This window comes from Rhinolophus sinicus, linkage group LG05 (genome assembly GCF_036562045.2).
Source record: "Rhinolophus sinicus isolate RSC01 linkage group LG05, ASM3656204v1, whole genome shotgun sequence".
NCBI lineage: Eukaryota > Metazoa > Chordata > Mammalia > Chiroptera > Rhinolophidae > Rhinolophus > Rhinolophus sinicus.
The window spans coordinates 73,979,275-74,000,983 of NC_133755.1; the positions used below are offsets into that span (position 1 = coordinate 73,979,275).

The 21,709-nt window shown below is 51.1% G+C and overlaps 1 protein-coding gene across 1 annotated transcript; it reads right to left on the reverse strand.

Annotated features, from left to right (window-relative positions):
* Positions 1 to 4,460: 4,460 nt before the first annotated feature.
* IL37 (interleukin 37) lies at positions 4,461 to 21,308 on the reverse strand. Its single transcript, XM_074333920.1, has 9 exons — positions 21,261 to 21,308; positions 16,501 to 16,635; positions 12,549 to 12,694; positions 10,384 to 10,463; positions 9,503 to 9,601; positions 8,250 to 8,312; positions 5,383 to 5,496; positions 4,993 to 5,135; positions 4,461 to 4,741 (listed from the first exon to the last, which is right to left on the reverse strand). The coding sequence occupies exons 1-9, from the start codon at positions 21,306 to 21,308 to the stop codon at positions 4,478 to 4,480; spliced, it is 1,092 nt and encodes a 363-aa protein (XP_074190021.1). The 3' UTR covers positions 4,461 to 4,477.
* Positions 21,309 to 21,709: the final 401 nt, after the last annotated feature.

The following is a 21,709-nucleotide window of genomic DNA, read 5'->3' on the forward strand; positions in this document are numbered from 1 at the left end:
ATAGTGCCAGGTGAGTGCTAGACTAGTCAGGGGGATCACTTTTTAAATTACATAAATGTCTAACCACTATGCTGTACACCTGAAATTAATATAAAGTAATATTGAATGTCAACTGTAATTGAAAAATTAAAAAGGGGCCGGGGGGGAAGGTGAAGAGGAATAAGAGGTCCAAATCTCCACCGCAGATGGGCGTGAATCAGCAAAGGCTGATTGTGGCAGTGATTAATCAACATTCACCTACAGGTTTTTGTGTGGAGGGCCATTGCTGGGACAGATGGTACGGCCATGTTCAGCTTTGAAAAAAACAAGAACTACCAGACTGTCTGCAAAGGGACCATACCATTTGCATCCCCACCAACCATGAGTGTCCCTGCTGCTCCACAGCCTGTCAGCACGTTGTCATTGTCCAGATTTGGACAACTCTAACAGGTAGCTACATGGTGGTGCCTGCTTGTTTTTAAATTTGCATTTCCCTAATGATACATAATGTGGAGCGTTTTCTCATGTGTTTTTCAGATTTTGAGTTTCATCTATTTCTTTGTACTTCTGTCATTATGGCTACTGGAAAATTTTAAATTCCCTACACAGCTCACAGTTGTGCCTGGCATTATATTTCCATTGGACACTTGTCTAAGGCTGAGCGGTTGTTCCGGGAACACCCAGGAGCAGCACGTGATGGGAGGCAGCGGCTGAAGGATAGTGCAAAGCACAACCTTTTGCTGTGACATCGCTGGCACTCATTTTTGCAACCACCCAAACCAACGCATTTAATGTCCAGCTTTTTAAAGTTAATTACCAAGTGGTATGTGCAGTTGCAGGCTCATCTGATGATTTGACTTCCCTCTGCGCTGTGGGACTCAGGCCACTGTGTGTCACCTGACCTCCCACTGTGGTCTGTTAATGATTCAGGCCATCGTGCTCATCTCAGTCAGGCAAATTTGTCTAGAACACACATCTGCTCTTGCCACTGTCCTCAAAACCTTCAGAGCCTCCCTATGGCCCAGACAAGAGAGTCCAAGGCCTTGCCCTGTCCTGGCTAGGACAGACACACACTGGGAGGGTGCAAGCCGGGAGCGTTCACGAGTGCAGGCAGGTCCCCAGGCTGCGGCAGCTGGAGTGTGTCACCTCCTCCAGAGAAGGGCAGGGGTGGGTGGTGGCAGGTGTAGGTGAGGGCTGGGCTGTGGCTTACCACATGGGAAGGCAGCCCCTGTCACCTGGGGAGAGGGGTCCCTCTAACCACATCTCCCCTTCTTTCCCATCTCCCATGGCCTGAGCACAACCAGGAGACAGGACTAGAGACCGTGGAGGCTGCCCACAAGCTCAGTCTCACAGGTGTAGGGCAGGTGTGGGCTAAGGGGCACGCACCGCCTGAGTTCTGGCCAGCCCATCACTGCCCGCCCTGCTCCAGGGTGCCCGCCTCCTCTGGCCAAGAACTGCACCCTAAAATACAGACCCGGAGCTGATGCTACTCCTCCTCGCTCGCCTTGGCTTCGCGAATACACACTGAAGAGCCACCTTCAGCCCCTGCCCCTCCGGGGTCTTGCTACAGAGAGGGTCCGGCTGCCAGGGCGCCATCTCCCGGACCTGCCCCTGGCTGGCCCAGCTGTGCAACTGTCAGCGCTGTGCCTCATGCAACCAGCAGAGGGCGCCGTGACAGCGAGTGACAGCGAGGGGCCTCTGGAGGCCACACCTGGGCGGGCCTGCTGGAGCTGAGGCAGGACCTGTCACAGCCATGGAACCGTGCTTTTCTAACTTTTTTTTAAACTGCAATCAAGTTTGAAATATATTTTACCTTGCAGTCCAGTGCACACACACGTACATTTACTACTGATGTTTAATATTAACCTGCACAAATCTGATTGCTGAAGGCATTTCAGAGTGAAATCAATTCGAGAAATAGTTTAACAAAATTAAATTTAGTTAATTAATTAAAGTGACTTTTGGTCTTTGCACCTCCAGCCAATTAGTTTTTTAATGGTTTGTTTTTATATTACTGACACATTTATTTTGCAACATTCAGATTTTTTGGTATTACATACATGAAAGTATGTAGTATGTGAATACATATTTGAAGTTTTCTTCTTTTTCTTTTTCTTTTTAAAGATTTTATTGGGGAAGGGGAACAGGACTTTATTGGGGAACAGTGTACTTCCAGGCCTTTTTTCCAAGTCAAGTTGTTGTCCTTTCAGTCTTAGTTGTGGAGGGCACAGCTCAGCTCCAGGTGCCGTGTTCAATCTTAGTTGCAGGGGGCAGAGCCCACCATTCCTTGCGGGACTCAAGGAATTGAACCGGCAACCTTGTGGTTGAGAGCCCACTGGCCCATGTGGGAATCGAACTGGCAGCCTTCGGAGTTAGGAGCATGGAGCTCTAACCGCCTGAGCCACCAGGCCGGCCCCATTGTTTTTGAACTTTTCAATGCAACTTATTTTGAAATGTTCTTTAAAATGTTTAAAAATATATATATATACGGGATTTAACTAAAGTCATAAAGGCCTATGGTCTCCTTAAAATGAAACATTTAATTTTCATGTATTTTTTTCTTCTGGGCAGCAGAATGCATAAGAGTTTAATTAAAACTAGAAAGTTACCAGATTTCCAATCAGACACAGTTGTGGGGGGAAAAAACTTTGTCATCCCCTCTGTAATGTGTTAAAAGATAAACTGAGGCACATTAAAATTTTTTTAAGTTTATTTGAGCAGAAATGCGTTCGAATCACAGTTTCCCATCTAGCAGACAGGAAGGAGCTCCGAGGACCTGGGCAAAGTGAGACTTTCACAGGCAGAGGAAGTGGGACAAGGAAGTCACAGAAAGTAAAAGTCACACAAGGCCCCTTTCCTTCAGGGGACAGCAGCGGTCCATCAGGCAGGTTATCTAGTGCTGACCAGGACATTCTGGATTGACAGTTTAAGATTCCATTTCTGGGAGAGAAAGCTGACACTGGGATTAAGTTCAGTGTGGCAGTGTGGGGGCGGGGGAGCTCATGAGCAACTCCATTTTGGGCCTATTGTCTTGTTTCCTAATAAACAAAACAATAATTATTTAATATTTAGAGTCATGCTCTAAACAAGTTTCATCCTTAGTTTGAATATCTTGCTTGTGTGGAAAAGTTATCAAAGGGCAGGAGAGCAGGAAACAAACTAGGGAGACACCTGGTGAGATGAACAGAACTCCTTAAGTGTTTACAAATGTGAAACAAGAAACACTGTATTTCATGAGTCTGGCTGCAACAGTGTCAGCTGGAGCAAGTCACACAGTGATATCATGAACCTTGAAAAGGCAAAATGCCTCACACAATGGTGGGGGGTGGGGAATCACCTCCTTAACCAGCCTGTGGGAAAGCCAATTAGCATTGTGTGAGACCAATGCAGCAAAAAAGAAAAGGTTCCACTTTTAAATAGTAACTGCTGATAGATTATTAAGTAAATTTTCGTTGCAGGTTGATAAACATATGTAAGTGACTTGGCATTGGGCGTCATTAATACAATAGTTGGGATTCCCTAAGAGAAATTCTACAAGAGAAGCTATCGGGGGCAAGATATTCAAAGAGTAAAGAAATAAGATATTCTAGAAAACGTCGCACCCAGTAAAGGATTGAGGGCGTGCTTCAAGTGGGAGGTCATAGGGAAGACGCTACGAAGCACAGGTCCCAGCGAAAGGCATCACGCCTGTGGAGTGAGTAGGAAACAAGACCTCATGCATCTATGTCTACGTGGGCATGTGATTATAGTATGATTGCTAACCCACAAGGTGACCTATCACAGTGTCACATTTATATCTACTGACCAGCGGTCTCTGGCTATAAAGGACAAAGCGAGAGGTTGCTTCTCTCCTGCAGCTTCCAGAGGAACTGGTCCTGCCGACACCTTCACTTTAGCCCCAGGAGATCCATTTTGGGCTGATCTCCAGAAAGGTGAGATGACAAATCGCATCATTGTAAACCAGGGTTCGTGGTCATCTACAGCAGTGGCCATACAGGCAAGTGAGCTGCTTGTGCCTGCAGAGCATAACCAGTGACAGTTCCCCAGCCCTTCCTGGTGCCCTCCCGCTCTGCTCCCCGGGAGCCCATCTCCCTTCGTGGGCACCTGAGCCAGCTTAGCAGGCGTCCCAGATGCCGACTGGCTGCTCACTGGGCCTCCTGGCTGTCACTTGACACAGATTCCTTGTCTCTGTGCCTCTCCCACGTGAGTAGGAAACAAGACCTTGTCAGGGACCCACCCCAATGTTTTCCACTTATCTCTTGGATGGTGGTGGTGATCACTGTTGCTTTTATTCCAGTCACACGGGCCCTAGACACAGACTAAGCCACTTCTGTGTACTTCTGCCCCGGGGTCAGTCCCCCGCCCCTGCCAAACCCCATCAGGAACCCACCATGGAGCCCACAGCCCCTCCCCAAGGCAATAGCAAATTCCACCTGGCCTGACCGTGAACAGGGCACACTGCAGAGACTGACATTGGGGGAGCGCTGTGGCCAAAACTTTATTTCATCACAGAAGGAGGGAAGGCCTTGCTGGGGCTCACGGCGGCTTTACCAACGTGCTCAAATGAAAACTCGGTGTATTTGTTGCCCCCAAGACTATCCGTCATCTCCACAGGTTCCCCAGCGTTGAAGGACGTGCAGAGGAACCAGCCAGTGTGGGCAGCTGACTCCAGGGTGTTCCGAGAACCCACCACCGCCCTGTAGAAGGTGAATGGTAGTCGCTGTGCTTCTTCCTGGGCAGCCACGTATTCCAAACTCTGCTTCTAGGAGGTAAAGGGGTAATGAGCCAGAGAGGCCCCTGGGGGGGAGTAGGCCCAGCTGTGGGATATTGGAGAGCCCAGAGGAGGACGGGAAGCCTGTAGAGGGACAGAGAGCCCGTCTACCTCACTTCCTGGAGGCGGTGCTCTGTTGGACCAGCCCAGGTGAGACTTTGTGCAGAGTAAGTGGCACTGGGGTCTTGGAGTTCCCCCTTCAGGGTGGCTGAGGGGTCAGGAAATTGGGCTGGAATGCTCACCTTCAGCTGAAGGGAGGGGTAGCTTTTGCTGTTGTCCTCTTCACAGCAAAGACAAAGCTCTCCGTTAGAGACCGCCAAGAGAACCGGACTCCCCTTCTCCTCATAAGCTGAGCACAAGCGAGAGGCCAAGACAGAGAAGGTCTCTGGGAGAAGAGAGGAGGGGTCTGTCCTCAGAACGGGTGTGCCGTCTGCCAGGGCATAGGACCCATCCCCTGCGGCCAAGCCCCACAGTCCAGAAACACCTCCCTCGGATCTGGTCACCACCGCGGACTACCATTCCATTCCTAGTGGTCCCCGGGGCTCTGCTGGACTCGGAGGTGTCCTACAGCCTGAGCAGAGCCCCAGGGGGAGGACCGTCCCCTGGGAACAGAAAGCAGCCAAGAGAGTCACCTGGGAGAATGTAGTGCTTGTTGGGCACGGCCGTGAGGGTCCCGCAGTCCAGCACCACCACCTTCTGGTCCTGGTCATACATGCTGAACTTCTCCGGGATGGTGGTGACCATTTCTAGATTAGAGTGTGACCAGATCCCAGCTTCACACTGGGAACAAACAGCTCGGTCCTTCCCGCCCTGGACAGCAGCCCACTGGAGGCTTCTGCCACCCAGGCTTCCTGCCTTGCTCCAGACCAGCTATGTAGCATGTAGCATGTATGTACACACATGGTGTCTGCTTTGGACACATGGGTGCAAATCCAAGCTCTGCCACCTGGTGCTAGAGGACACAGGAGTCACCAACCTCTCCAAATCTCACTGTCTTCACCTCAGAATTGGGGGTAATAACAGCAGCTGCCTCAGAAGGATGCTCATTAAAATGCTTGTATAGATGAATGACACTTACCAGGTGTCTGAGTTTGATAAGAGCTCCATACATGTTATCCATTCTTCTTCCAGTCTGTCCTACACTCTCCCCTGGGGCACTGTGCTCCCAGCAATGCCCAGCGTGGGACACGTCCTGACACTGACTGTGCCAATGAAGGGACAGAGGAAGAGGGCTGACAGGTGTAGGCAGGATGCACCCAGGAGCCCAGCACCGTGAAGGCCACTGGCACGGGGCTGCATCACAGCCACAGGGCTTGCGGCCGGCCCTGGAGGAACGCCTTGCAACCAACAGGCAGGACCGGCCACCCCAGTAGCCATGGGCTTTCCAGGGAACGGCTCCCAGCAGCACACTCAGGCCAGCCCTGCCCAGAGGTGGGGCCCTGCTCAGGAACCCTCCCAGTGGGCCTGCCCTGAGCAGGCGGCGGGACAGCACAGTCGTGGGTGGCGGCTGTGACATGTCAGCTCTGGGACGGCAGTGGCCACTGCATTGAGTGAGCTGCCACGTAATCAGTCATCTGTGGTCAGTGATCAGACCTGGATGTGAAGCCAGGGCCTCTCTGTCCTCCCGCGCAGGAAACGCCTGCCTCTGGCTGGACCCCTCTGCCCCGGGTTGGGAGGACTCTGCCTGGAATGCTGGCTCTCGGCCGCCTCCCACAGCCCAGCCGCTCAGCCCCTCGGGGCCATAGCACAGGTGTCAGTGCCCCCGTGTCATCCCCACAGTGCTGGGCGCTCCTGGGCACAGGGCCCTGTCTGACGTGCCCTGTCCTCCTTGGCCCTGGCGTAGCGTCATCGACAGTCAGTGTTTATGGACAGGATGAGTGGGTGAGATCCTAAGTGAGTACAGTGACATGGGGCCAGGTAGACAGTGGGTCCCAGCCTGGCTCACACTAGAATCTCTCAGGGGCTTTTCTGGGCCCCACCTCAGACATCTTGAGCTCACAGGACCCACGCAAGCTGATTCTGAACATGAAGCCAGATTGACGCTGAGCCTTCCCCCTTTTGAAACGTGACCACATCCCTGACTCTGCCTTTCTGATCAGCCCCAGTGCTGGCGATGCTACTGGTGTCAGGGCTACTCCGAGCATCATGGCCTGCGTCCCTGGTCCCCAGTCTCGGCTGCACACCTGACCTCCTGGTGAGTGAGGCCAAGACCACGGGTGCCTGTCCCACACCCCTGAAATTCCGATGCAGTTGGTTTGGGTGACACCAGACCTGCCATATAAGTTGCATTTCTAGTACTAGCATTGTGCTTTTTATTCCTAAATGCTTCCTAAATCTGTCCTTTTCCTAAATCTGTCCTTTTCCTGTCACCCCCAGCTGGGCCCCATTCTTTCCCACTCAGGCATGTGCACATCTGTCCACTAACTTCTCTCGCATTATTCCTGGCCCCAAACCAATGTTAGCGTCAATGGTTTTAACGTGCTGGTTGTCTCTCCCGGGGGGCAGCGGTCCTCACTTTCCCGTGCATCACAACAGACAGGCTGTGTGCTGGTGCCACCAGGTGGGGCACGTGCAAAGCAGGGGTAGACACGTCCCAGGGATGGGAGCCTGCATGGCACTGTGGGCAACATGTCTCCCCTGGTGAGCAGAGCAAGGCACAAGGCTCACACGTGGCCTGCGGTGCTGCCGGGCCTTGCGCCTCCTGACTGCCCTGCGCCGAGTGTGGTGACAGCAGCCATACCTGACCGGGGCAGACAGCACTCAGAGCACCTCACACTCCAGAATCTGTCATTGCTGCCTGTGCACCTGGGGCTGGTGGCCACCCTCTTCCTCAGTTTCTGCTCCGGGAAAGTTGTTGTCACGCAGCACCCTAACCGTTTGTCCCTACCATCCTTTCCTTAAGGAAAGAGGGTTGCAGGGTTGTCCCTCTTAGGGGTTGAGTTTTATAGGTTTCCTCTCTTGGTCCCAGTATGCTGGGTCTGCGGTCAAAGACGAGTAAGTTTCCTCAAGGGAGGGATGACTTAAGCCAGACGGGACCCCAGGGACCCCCATGAGTTAATGTGAATAGAATTTAGCCCTTGCCGCCTCCCTCGCTTTCCCCACTGCTTGTGTTGTGCAGGACGCAACAGAAAGTGGTGATTAATGTTTTCTCCTGAGTTTACTGTGAGGGTCACGTGCCACCTGTGGGAAGGGTCCTAGCTCAGGGTGCCTGTGGCACTCAGTGGTGTGGGTCCCCACTCATCCTGCTGCCAAGTTCCTGGTTGTCATAAACACTGTGGAGAGGGCCAAGTTGCCTGTGGTGGTCAGAAGAAGCTGGAAGTTTCCCAGGCTTAAACCTTTACTCACCCCGAGCCCCTTGGCAGGTCTGTGTGACCTTCTCTCTGTGCAGAGTCTGAGGCCCATCTTTCTCATCAGCCCCTGGGATTTGCTTCTACAAGGGGAAGCCTCAATCCCACCCCAGCACCTGAGATTCCCCAAGGGCTGAACCGAGAGGCCGTACCTGCGTGTGTAGGGCTGAAGGAGGTGACACTTGGGCCTGGTTCCAGGGGGCCTCCAGCTGGGGCTGGAATCAGAGACAGTGAAGTCAGCACATACAGTGGGTGACACAGGGACTCAGGGGCCTCTGGGACCATTTAATGCCTCACTTTATTTTTGTGCATTTTCACAAACACCAAAGCAGACAGACATTAACAGTAACTTTTCTGGTTGACTATGATAGGGAATGGAGACAAACTGAGGGGACTCTATTTCTGAGTGCAGAACTTCCTAAAAACATGTGTGTCAACTTGGGTAGAGCCCCACGGCCCACAGCTGTGACAATGACCCGTGGGGTCAGGGCCTACCTGACAAGACAGCAAGTTGTAGAAATGCCAGAGGGACCCAGATGCACAGAGCACACACAGCCCGTGGCTGAGGAGCCCCACCTGGGCTCCCAGTGCAGGTCCCAGCAGCAGGGCTCTGTGGCCACAGGGCATCAGTGTCACACAGCCCTCCCACACCATTCGAGCCCCATCCTCCCTCATGTGCCCCAGCTCAGACAGTCCTGCTCCAGAGAAGCAGGGGGCTGATAGGGAGGCTGGGGACCCTGTGGGAGCAGGAGGAGGCCACCCTAGTGTCCCACATACCCAGTGTCATGGGTCCAAGTTCCCGGGTACTGGAAAATGACATCATTTTGCTTCTATGCCTGCCCCGTGTCCACTTCCCCTGTCTCTGGGACAAAGTGACATGCCAGCCACCATGTAGCCCCTGTCCCAGGAGCAGGGCTGCTCCCAGGCCTCTCTGCTGTTACTGTTGGCAAGTCCACACTGTCCTGACTTTAGTCTAACTCTGATGGTCACGTGATGTGGCCTCTGGCGTGTTCCAGGCCCCTCCCCTCACACTCATGCATCAGACAGTCAGTGGGTCAAAATCCTCCTCTTATTGTGCCCCTTGAGCCAACACCCAAATGCCTTCCTCCAGGGAGCGCCCTGCAGGCCCCAGCTCTGCCGGTGGCCGGGTGACAGACCTGCATTTGCAGGGTTCAGAACCATCCCTGGGGAGGCAGGGCTTCATCCCCTAGTCTCTGGGCAGAGCTGATCCATTTACCTGCTGCCATGGGTTCCTGTGACATCCTCGTCTCCTCAACGGTCTATCGTCTAATTCGTCACCAGTTCTCGAGGCTCAGTCTGCATGCCAGGTCCCCGAGAGGCACTCCACAGGGTCCTGTTTCGCGAGTTCCCTGAGACCCCAAGCGCATTTTCACAAGAACCTCACCTTCTGAGCTACACGGGGGTTCAGCTCTCTCACGGCCTGCAGAGTCCATCTCCACTCCCGTGTTCTCCTCCAGAAAGGACATTTTCAGTGCGATGGAGCCTGGGATGGTGGACAGGACCTGAGTGGACAGCAAGGACACTGGCCACGGCACCCTCTGATCCCAGGAGGTCTAGCTGAATGCCCTATTGTCCCCACCACCCTCTGATGGCCCTCTAAGGGCACGATATCCACAATTTGACTTTATGTTGTTTCTTATTTGGCTGTATCCCCTGAACCCATAAAGCAACACTGCCTTTTCAGTTTGGGGTAAATCAGGGGACACAGAGAAGGCACAGAATATGGCAGCCAGGGGACCTCAGAACAGAGGTGTATGGCAAAATGTAGATGCCCAAATGCGTGAGGATACTGGAAGTGCAGCTGGAGTACCCGCAGATGTCCCCGTGAGGTGCTTGGGGGGCAGCCTAAACCAAGACAAATGCAGGTGGCATCCCTCAGGACCCAAAGCCGGCAGAGCGTGTGGCCGTCTGAGAGCCATCTCTTCCCACCTAAGACACCAAGATCTCTTCCTGAAAACCAGTACTTTCCAGACTCTGAAGTCAGTCTGTTCAGCCTTCAGAGGACACGCTAGTGGTCCCAGGGTTTGCAGGCTCCCTAAGCTCAGTGTGCGCCTGGCCCCGTGGCACGGCCCTGCTTGTTGGAGGAGCCGTGCTAGGGGACAGCAGCTGGCTGCTGGGCTAAGTGGTGTCTGGTGGGTGTCAGAGCTAATAGACAGTCCATGGAGGAGCTTCTGGTGGAGACAGCAGGGTGGACCAGTGCTGCTCTGCTTCCCTATCATGTCTGCTGGCCTCTTGAGCTGGGGGAGGGGGGCAAGGCCCACCTACCTGGGCTGGGGTCCCCACGGACTGCGGCTCTGTCTTGGGCACCGGAGCTTGGCTGGTCTCCTTCCCTCAGGATCTCTGACCTGAGGAGCCAGTCTCATGCACATTTTGAGTAGTCAGTGTGGGCGTGCATAGGTATGTGCCACGGCTGCCTTCCTTTAGCTGATAATGACATGCTATTGCCGTACCATGGGCACAAATTCCTGAGGGAGGGAGTACTTGTGCCACATCCATGCAATACATTTCAGGGTGCTCACGACAGACGGTGTGGCTGCCCATCCACCCAGACAGCAAAGGTGTGGGGAAGAGATGCAGCGGAAGGACAGGGAGATGCGAGGTCCCTGTCCTCATGTGGGCTCTTTCCCCCAGTCCCGGAGTTCAGGCAGGTACAGTCTCCTCATCCCAGAGAAAAATGTCCACCTATCATCTTACCTCCTGGTGTGCTCTGGAACGTCACTGACTCCTACCTCTGCCTCTTCTTTGATGGGACATGCACAGCACCCCAGAGACCTTCCTTGACTAGGCCCATGGCACGGCTTTCCACTGGTGCTTCCTGCAGCTTGCAGTGCATTTGCTCTCCTCTCCTCGTAAGTATGGCTGTGCCTCACAATGTCCCAAAGAGCTGGTCATTCAGAGGAAAGTCCACGTGACCACGTAAGATCATAGCTGCAGGCCACCAGCAGCAGCAGCAGCCAGTCACCTGCCAGGCCTGGACTGAGCCCCTGGCTTTCTGTCTCTAGCTCCCCAGTCCTCTGACACCCGGCTGGGACGTGCTATCCTCACTGCTTTCCAGAACAAAGACACAGCAGGTTTAGGGGTTTGGCCGTGCAGCCCTGGTCACAAAGCTGGGCCCGGAAGCACAGGACAGTTACATGGGCCTGTCCAAGCACGTGGCAGCTCATCCTGCAGGCGTGTTGCACACACGTATGCAGGACAGTGGTCAGCACACTGGGTCCTAACACGCCTGTCCTGCTAACAGTGCTCCTGCTCTGCTGCTCAACATCATACTTCATCAGCACATTTGTGTGTCATGTTTAGTTGCTGCCAAATGTAATCCCTTTGCCAGCTGGGATAAAAATCCCTAACTTGTCTGTTGAATTCCTAACAAGGAGAGATCTTTGGAAAACATCTCCATAACCCTTGGGGGGGGGGGGTGGAGGGAAAGACGACATAAAAACAGAGTCAAATGGTCACTAACTGCCTCCCAGGCAGGTGGGCTGTGTCCCTGCAGGCACTTCTGTCCTCACTGGTCAGGAGAGGCTAGGGGTGGCGGTGCCCTGTCTGCTGACTGTGACAGACTTGTAGAGACCAAACCAGGGCTCCAGACAAGGAGGGAGCCAAGAGGAGTCCTCTGTGCAAGGGAGTGACATGCTGGGTGTGGAGTCGTCACTGCAAACTCGCCGAGGTCCCCCCACAACCTCAATGCATTTGACAACCCTTAGCACTTGTGTTTCTATTTATGGGAGGTGAGGAGGGGGACAAGGGCCAGCTAATCTGTGAGTCACACGTGTTCGGACCTTATCGACCTAATCCCCAGTGTTGGACATTTCGCTTTTTATTTTCCCGCTATTACCTACAGTGTTGTACTAAACATGCTTGGACGTGAACCTTCACATGTTTCATTGATTACATCCCTACAGTAAAGTTCTAGGATGTAATTGCTGGGTTGAAGCATATACATATCTGATTTTATATACTCTTTTAAAATTTGCGTCTTAACAGCCATTTTTAAGGAACCTAACTCATTAGATAATTTTTTCACTTATCTAACCGCTCATTACTGAGGCAACCCCCGTGCAGACTTTTTGAGAGGCTGTATTTTCCTGAGAGTGTGTGTTTGGTGCATTTGTTTTCTGTGTGTATGGGGTGTATATACGCCTGTGTGTGGATACTTTGAGTGCATGTATGTTTTCTTGGAGTATGTGTTTTTATGTGTATGTTTGTTTGTTGTATTTGTGGTTACATATTATTGTATGCCGTGTGTTTTGTGGCTGTATTTTGTGTATGTTATGTGTGTTATGTATGCTGTGTGTGTTTTGTGCGTATTGTGTGTGTGTGTTTGGGGGGGTGGACAGCCCTCCAATCCTTGGTGTCTGCACAGCACTAGGCCGGGGCCAAGGAGGACAGGGCACGTCAGACAAGGCCCTGTGCCCAGGAGCGCCCAGCACTGTGGGGATGACACGGGGGCACTGACACCTGTGCTATGGCCCCGAGGGGCTGAGCGGCTGGGCTCGGGGAGGCGGCCGACAGCCAGCATTCCAGGCAGAGTCCTCCCAACCTGGGGCAGAGGGGTCCAGCCAGAGGCGGGCGTTTCCTGTGCAGGAGGACAGAGAGGCCCTGGCTCCACATCCAGGTCTGATCACCGACCACAGATGACTGATTACGTGGCAGCTCACTCAATGCAGTGGCCACTGCCGTCCCAGAGCTGACATGTCACAGCCGCCACCCACGACTGTGCTGTCCCGCCGCCTGCCCAGGGCAGGCCCACTGGGAGGGTTCCTGAGCAGGGCCCCACCTCTGGGCAGGGCTGGCCTGAGTGTGCTGCTGGGAGCCGTTCCCTGGAAAGCCCATGGCTACTGGGGTGGCCGGTCCTGCCTGTTGGTTGCAAGGCGTTCCTCCAGGGCCGGCCGCAAGCCCTGTGGCTGTGATGCAGCCCCGTGCCAGTGGCCTTCACGGTGCTGGGCTCCTGGGTGCATCCTGCCTACACCTGTCAGCCCTCTTCCTCTGTCCCTTCATTGGCACAGTCAGTGTCAGGACGTATCTCACCCTGGGCATTGCTGGGAGCACAGTGCCCCAGGGGAGGGTGAAGGACAGATGGGAAGAAGGAGAACTACAATAATAACAAACAATTTATTGATATTTTCACCATGGTCCAGGTACCTTGCTAAACACTCTTCACCGAATGACATTCTAAATTCTTGGAACAACCCTATTTGGTTGGCTCTGTTCCAATGCTCATTTCATGGATCAGAAAACAGGTTGGGGGAATTTGGAAAGTGGCAATAAGTCCACAACTAAAATGTGACAGAGCTCAGATTGGAAACTAAGTCTGCCTAATTCCACAGCCCAGGCTCTGAGAAGATAGGTCATTTGCCCCCCATTAAATGCTCAGGACGACAGAAATCGTGAGTCTGCTGGATCTGGGGCTGGAAAGGCTCAGTCTTCCATACCTGAGGTGATATCCTGCATTCCAGTCATACTGATCCCATGACATCTAGTGTTTATGTCACGTACCAGTAGCTCCGGTCCTGGACAGTAGGACCTTTCAAAGCCAGTCAGCAAACAGCTGACAGAAGCTAGGTGACCATCTACCTGCCCTGTTCTGGGGCAGCTTTGGTCCTTCCAATGGGGCTGTGTCTCCTCCTTCTCCCTGCAGGGCAGCAAGTGCCTTCTCTGGGACTTCAGAAGCCACAGGTGATGGGCAACGTGAGGAAATGCCAGAAACCATTAGGAATTGGGTGGACTATTGGAAAGATTCCTGGGTCAGAGGGGAACCCCTCTCAAAGGGCCAGAACTGAGAAGGGTCCAGACCTTCAGATAGGAGAGTGATCAGAGGCTTGGGCCAGCGTGAGGGGCGGGAGGGCCTATGGGCCACGCCGAAGCCCCACAGATGAAAGGCATGTCCCCACTCGGGACATGGGCTTTTTACTGACTTATTCCCCAGAGACAATGCTGCATTTAATCTCACATTTGGGCCTGTTCTGTGTGGAGAAAGGAAGTCTGTGGTCTCAGGAGGAGCCCCGTCTCGACTGTGACAAGGACGAGGGACAAACCCAACACTCACTGGAGCTGTAGGTGCTGATTCAGGAAACAGGTGTGTCCAGTGTCCCAGACCACTGTCCTCAGCCACACTCAAGCCAGCACGGAGGGGCATTCCCCAGGGAAAAGCCTGTCCTTGCCTTTCCCTGCTTTCCTTCCTCAGCCCAGAAGACTAGAAAGCAGATCTGGGGAGGACACAGCTGTGCAGACCACAGCGCTCTCCTGGGCAGCCAGTCCCCAGGCCCGGCCTCAGCGGGGTGTGTAATGAGAACCCAGCTGAGTGTGATCTCTGTAGTCCAATGGGCAGAGAACTGCAGTTCGCCTCCTGCGTCCTGCAAAACATGGAGTTTTTCATCTCTCAAGATTTGTCCAGGCAATAAGGTTCACTCTCTGTCTAGAACCAGCCAGCCCAAGGGGCTGCACAGTGTGGATGCCCAGAGACGTTTGAGCACGGTGCCCAAGGGAGCAGGGGATGCTGTGTCTGAATGCCTGGTAGAAAAGGTGTGGGTGGGTCCCCCCCACACAGCAACAGGGCCCAGCAGGTGTCAGGGGCACAGGACAAGCACTTGGGGTTGGGTGGTGCCACGTCCAGCTGAGTGGCCCTCAGCAGGTGGCTGGAGCTTCAGAGGACCAGCACCTTCTAAGGGGCCACAGAGCTGGGTAGTGAGCGGGACGGAGTCCAGACAGGACAGAGTGAGAAAGCAGAGGGAACTCGGGGTTTGGAGGTCAGTGGAGAGATGGCTGCCGTTCCATCATTAGTGCTAGTAACCAACATGTCCGCTGCCCGCTTCTCACATCAACCTCGTTGCCCACCAGTGTCGTAGGTGAGCGCTTGACATGTTCCCACAGTCGTTCTGCACAGCATCCCACACACGTCCAGGAAGTGGAGGTGTGAGCCCCACTGAGCAGATGTTTATAGAAAATCTGTGTGTCTTTTTATCCCTGCGGGCTTGGATCCTGCCTGTTCTTTGTTTAAAAAGATAACAGCAATGACAGTGAATGAGAATCCTCAGCCTCATGCCCCGAGTTTCTGACTGAGCGGGTCTGGAATGAAGCCCAGAAATGTGTTTCTACAAAGGTCCCCAAGTTCTTCTGAGCAGCGATTCCAGTCTTACTTTCAGAAACATCACATCTTCCTAATGTGTTTTCTTTGGAAACATAGTGACATGTGTGACACAGCTGACAGCCATTGGTGCTTGGCCCCCAGCGATAGCACTAACGGTGCCTCATGCAGCCTCAAACACAGACCACAATCGGCATCCCACTACAACGGAGACCGGGATGTGGCACAGCCGGGACGTGGAAGCACGGCCTCAGAGAGGCCAGCATTCTCAAGGCTGCTAATGCATTCATTCACTCCATTTGTAGGGACTTGTTCGCACAAGGCACTCTGCTGGTGCTGGCAACAGAAACGGTGAACAACAGCAGACACTGCCCCTTGCCTTGTGAGAACTGCAGTCTGGTGGAAGACATAGACGTCCACAAAGGTTCCACCAAGCAAGTTCAAGCAGCAACTAGGACAACAGCTATGTCAGAGACAGGCCAGCCTCCAGGGCTTGCATCAGGGCTGTGAGTGAGGGGTCAGGGAGGACCTCCTTGGGGATGTGACTGCTGAACTGAGACCTAAGGAAGGCATGCGGTTTAACTAGCCCAAGAGAGGAGTGGTAGCTCTGGGGGTCACAGTCATTTCTGTTGTTACTGCTAGAATAAGCAACAGCAGAGTAAAGGCAGAGCAATGAGAACCCCATGGCGACCTGGCAGATCACCGTGTCCCGGACACCACATCTGTGAGCCTTGAGTCTTCACGCCCTCCTTCCACAGGAGAAGAAAAAGGCCACTGCCCAGAGGTACAGAGAGCTCACGGCAGCCTCCTTCCTTCCTCTCAAATCCCATTCTCAGGCTTCCAGAAAGTCAGTTTCCTGGCAACAAGTAAAACAAATTGTTCATGAAAGACTATTTCAAGATAAAGCTTTGAGCGTACATAGGGCATTCTATCACTCTGAACTCCGTCCCTGGAAATTTGACATTTCAAGCTAACTTCTGATCCTTACACGGCCCAGAGTATCCCTGAGCCCCTGTATGCTCCCACCCCCATCTCCACACCATTCTTATATGAGAAAAACAAAATACATAAAGTTTATCTTATTCCTGCACTCATCCATCCATGGGCTGTGCTGGGCCTGAACACACCAAGGTAAAAGCTATGATGTGGGGGAATCATGAGCTCTTCTCAGTATTTCACAATGTGTTGATGGTGATGGTGATAATGGTGATAGTGATGGCGGTGATGACGGTGATTAAGATGATGATGAAGATAGTGGTGATGATGGTGAAGATGATGATGGTGATGATGATGGTGACGTTGATGATGGTGATGAAGATGACGATGAAGGTGATAGTGATGGTGAGGACAATAGTGATGAAGCTGATGGTGATGGTGATGATGGTGATGATGGTAACATTGATGACGTCCCATCCACAAGGATTCTGGCTCAACTGGTTTGGGGTGGCCTTCAGGCATCAGTGTTATTTCAAAGCTTCCCAGATGACTCTAATGTACAGCCAGGACTGACAACCACTTCCTTAGACCAGTAGTCTCCAAACTCTTTGATTTCAGGCAAAATACATGCATAAAATTATCAAAGACCCCAAAGAAGTTTGTTTGAAAACAAACTTTTAAACACAAACACATACATACATATCTTTCCTTAGCTATCAGAGCAATGTCATCACCACATGTCATGTAGATCTGGAAAACTCCACTGACCACTCATAAAAATAAAAAAGGAAAAAATGCATATAATGTATTGTTATGAAATACTTTTGACTTTGTGGACCTTCTGATGATGCCTTAGACTAAGTTTTCCACACCAAGGTATTGCCCTCTGTACCCTTTACACACACACACACACACACACATACACACACACATTGTCAGCTTGTCCGCCTCCCTCCCTGGCATCTCCACCACACCTAAAGGAGGAATCATACCCATTGGCTCTCAGTCAACACAAGACAATCAAATTCCACATAGGCTGACTGACCGATCATGAGGAAGAGGTGGGATTGTCTCAGCTCTGGCCATTTAAAACAAAACATGGAAGATTTGCAAAGTCAGTGAATAGTGTAAATAAGACTGCAAGACCTGCATGGGCAAATAAAGTGCTTTTACACACCCTCAAGCTCTCTGCAAATACACTAGACACTAAGCACATAATTGCTCAATCAATCACATCAGCTTCATGACAGGCAATGACAAGCAGTCTAGGCTGATCCAGTTGAGTATCAGAGATTGCAGATTGGCCACCCTGGGAAAGGTTAGCGCCACAAGCAAGTTCATTTGGCCCACACAGTGTTATTTTTAACAGTAATGTGTTCCCAACATGAAAAGCCAGGATATTTCCTATAAAAGTCTGGGTTTCTGGCTCTTTTTAATGAAAGCCTGGCAATACTGGGGCTGTGTTTCCACAGCGGGCTAGCTCACAGTCGAAGTGCCCCTGTCAGGTGGGGCTCAGGTTCCCTTTCTCACCCCAGCCCTCTTCTCTCCATTCATACCTGTCATGCCCAGCAAGTATTTTATTTGGTTTTGGATATTTGTTGGAGCTCACGCTGCTTTGTTTAGAAAGTCCATGGGTCCTGAAGGCCTCTCCTCTCCTGTAAGCCCTATTAGTAATGCTGGACTCACTCCGCTTTTACAGACATCAGCCTTGCTGCCACCTCTACTACCTCTGGGACCTGATGGGTGTGGAAGGCCTCCCAGCAGCCAGGAGAGTGGCATAGAGTCCACGCAACTTCCTCTGAGTCAAGACAGCACACTTGGCTAATTTACTTCTATTTTACACACAATTATGAAGGCTTTTTATTGAAACCTGATTTTCCAGTCTAGAAGGAAATAATTAAAAGCAGAAAAAAAATTCCAGCTTATGAACATAAGGAGGAATCCCTCCCTCACCCCCACTCCCCAAAAAAAGCAGTCCAAGGAATTTTAAAGTCAAGATTAAAGGTGGAAATGAGTGGGAACACTTGTCTCCGTGCCAAGGCTTACTATGCAGCTACAGTTATCAGGACAACGTGGTACTGACAAAGGGATAGACATAGAGATCAATAAACAGAAGAGAGAAGCCAGAAACAGACCCACACAAATGTGCCCAATTGATTTTTGACAAAGGAGCAAAAGCAATTCAATGGAAGAACGATGCACTTTCTAATAAATGGTGCTGAACAATGAGACATCCATAGGCAAAAAAATTAACCTCTACCTAAACCTCAAACCATATACAAGAGTTAACTCAAAATGGATCATGGATTTAAGTTTAAAACATAAAACTATAAACCATCCAGAAAAAAATGGAGAAACTTTGGTACCTAGGACTACGCAAAGAGTTCTCAGACTTGACACCAAAAATGTGATCCATAAAAAAAATTGATGATTTGGACCTCATGAAAATTAAAACATTTAGTCTGCAAAAGAGCTTGTCAAAAGGATGAGAAAACAAATTACAGGCTGGGAGAAAATTATTTGCAAATCACATATATGACAAAAAAAAAAAAAAAAACACCTTGTATTTAGAATATAAAGAACTGTCAAAGTGAACATTTAAAAAAACAACCAATGCAATTTAAAAATGGTCAAAATACATGCACATTTCACTAAAGATGATATGCTGATGACAAATAAATACATGGAAAAATGTTCAATATCCTTAGCCATTAGAAAAACACAAATTAAGACCACAATGAGGTATCACTACACCTATCATAATGGCTAAAATGAAAAACTAGTAATAACACCAAATACTAGTTAAGATGTGGAGAAACTGGGTCACTCAGACATTATGGTGAAAATATAAAATGGCACAGCCACTCTGGAAAATAGTTTGGCTGTTCCTTTTAAAACTGAAAAATAGGGGTGGCCAGATGACTCAGTTGGTTAGAGCACAAGCTCTGAACAACAGGTTTGCCAGTTCGATTCCCACATGGGCCAGTGAGCTGCATCCTCCACAACTATATTGAAGACAACGAGCTGTCGCTGAGCTTTCGGAGAGGCAGCCGGATGGCTAGAGCGTTAGCTCTCAACAACAAGGTTGCTGGTTCAATGGGATGGGGGGTTGTGCCCCCTGCAACTAAAGATTGAAAACAGCAACTGGACTTGGAGGTGAGCTGCGCTCTCCACAACTATATTGAAGGACAATGACTTGGAGCTGATGGGCTCTGAAGAAATATACTGTTCCCCAATATTCCCCAATAAAAAATTTTTTAAAAAAAGTAATCTACTATGACTATATGACCCAGCAATTGCACCCTTGGGCATATATTTCAGAGAAAGGAAGACTTAAGTTCACACAAAAATCTACACATGAGTGTTTTGTGGTCGCTTTATTCATAGTGTCCCCGAACTGGAAGTTATTCAAATGATGGTCAGTGGGAATGGTTACACTGTGGCACACGCACACCATGGGATGCTGTTTGGCCAAGAAAAAGAGTGGACTTCTGATACAGCCAACAACTTGGATGAACCTCAAGGAAATTATGCTGAGCGAAGAAAAGCTAATTTCAAAAGAATAGCTACTTTACAATCCTGTTTCTATATATTAAATAACATAGTCGCAGAGATGGAAGACAGATTAGTGATTGCTAGGGGTTAGGGATGGGGGTACGGTTAGGTACCCATAGGGGGAAGCATGAGGGAGCTGTGTGGGGGTGGTGCAGTTCAGTACCTCAATCATGGTGGTTACATGAACCTACACAATGTAATAAACTGTGGAGAGTCTCTCTCTCTCTCTCTCTCTCTCTCTCTCTATCACACACACACACACACACACTCTCACAAGTGAGTGCCTGTGTAACCGCTGAAATCAGTGTGCTGTGTGAGTTATACCAGCGTCCAGGCCCTGGTTTGATGTTGTTCTGTGACAATGCAAGGTGTCACCACTGGTAGGGGCTAGAGGAGGGCGCTCAGGACCTCCCTGTACAGTCCTTTGCACTTTCCTGCAAGTCTGTAATTGTTTCAAAATTAAAAAAAAAAAAAAAAAATGTTTTTAAAGCCTGTATCATTTTAATTTTAAAAGGTCCCTTTTAGGGTTGGAACTCATATCTCTATGTAACAATCAAGATACATATGGCCCCTGGCCTCCAGGAACTCGCAGTTCCTTCTGATTTGTTCTGTCACCCTGGCCAAGCCACTTCTGTTCTCTGGCCCTCACTTTCCCATCTTCCAAATGAAGATTGAATTCCTGTTAAGAACTCTTGCGATTCTTGAGATGAAGTGTATTGAATGGACCTGGGAGGGTACCATTTGACAAAAACATGGGTTTTTCACTTCAAGACAGAGGCAGCAGCAGGACTTGGCAGCCATGGGGACAATACGAAGATGAGGGCCACTTGACACACGTTTTGAGCCCTGCAGCCTGGTTGGTGTAATGGCTGGTGGAGTGTGAAGGAAACAGGGGCTCATGGAAAACATGTGAGCCAAGGAGGGGAGATGGGGAAGACATGGGAACACCCGCACCTGCAGGAGGGGGACTCAGCTGCAGTTAACCCCACCCTGCCTGCCAGTCCTCACCAGCTGGCGGAACTTGCTGCTGCTCTCTTTATCACACACACACGTGCCCCAAGCTGGTGCCCACGTACCAGCATACTCAGGGCCTTGCATCCAATTCCATCTGTTACCCAGTGACTTCCATTTTTACACTTTCAGCCCTTATCTCTCCCACAGAATCCAGACTGGGTTATCTAACCACGAACATGACACTGACACCTGGCCCCAAATGGCAAAAGGCCAAAATCAAGCTCTTGACGCACCGTCACCCAAGCCTGCCTCCTCCCCATTCTTCCCTCCATGACGGCACCCCTGACCTGACATCCCTCCACGGCCTATGAACATGTCCTTGTGACTCCACCAGGTGACTCCACCTCTGAGATATATTCCAAGTCTGTGCACACCCTGCCACCGCCAGGGTGTCTCCCTTCTCTGGGTGTGCCTCTACTAGGATGGTCCTCCTACGCCTAATTACATCCTGTCACTCCCCACCAAAAACCTTCCAGTGGCTTCCTGTCTCCCTTAAGACAACATCCAAATTCCTCACCTCAGCTTATAAGGCCCAGATGCCTGGGCTCCGCACTGTGCTGCACGGGGTCTCCTCAGGTGCCTCCGACATGGCGAAGCCCATCTCGGGCCTGGCTCCTTCTCATGGGCGCCCCTCAGCCACTTTCCCAGACCAGCCTCCCTCAGGTTACAGACCTGCTGCCCTCCCCACATCACCTGTAGCATTTCCTTCATAGAGTGTGTCCCTATCTGAATATTTTCGTGATTTGATGTTCATAACTAAGCCGGCCCCTTGCCTTTCTCTCCTATGAGCTCTATCTATGGGAAGTGACAACGGTCCATCTTGTCACTGCACACAGCAGAAGCCTGGTAACACCTGTCAAGGGGTGAGTTACTGGAGGCGCCCTGTGTGCTCCTGGCTGTGTAAGTATGTTTGTCCATGTTCCCACAACTGAATGAAGATAGTTTTCATCTAAGGAATGTTAAAACACAAAGACATGACCACGGTCTGGAGATTCCTGTTAA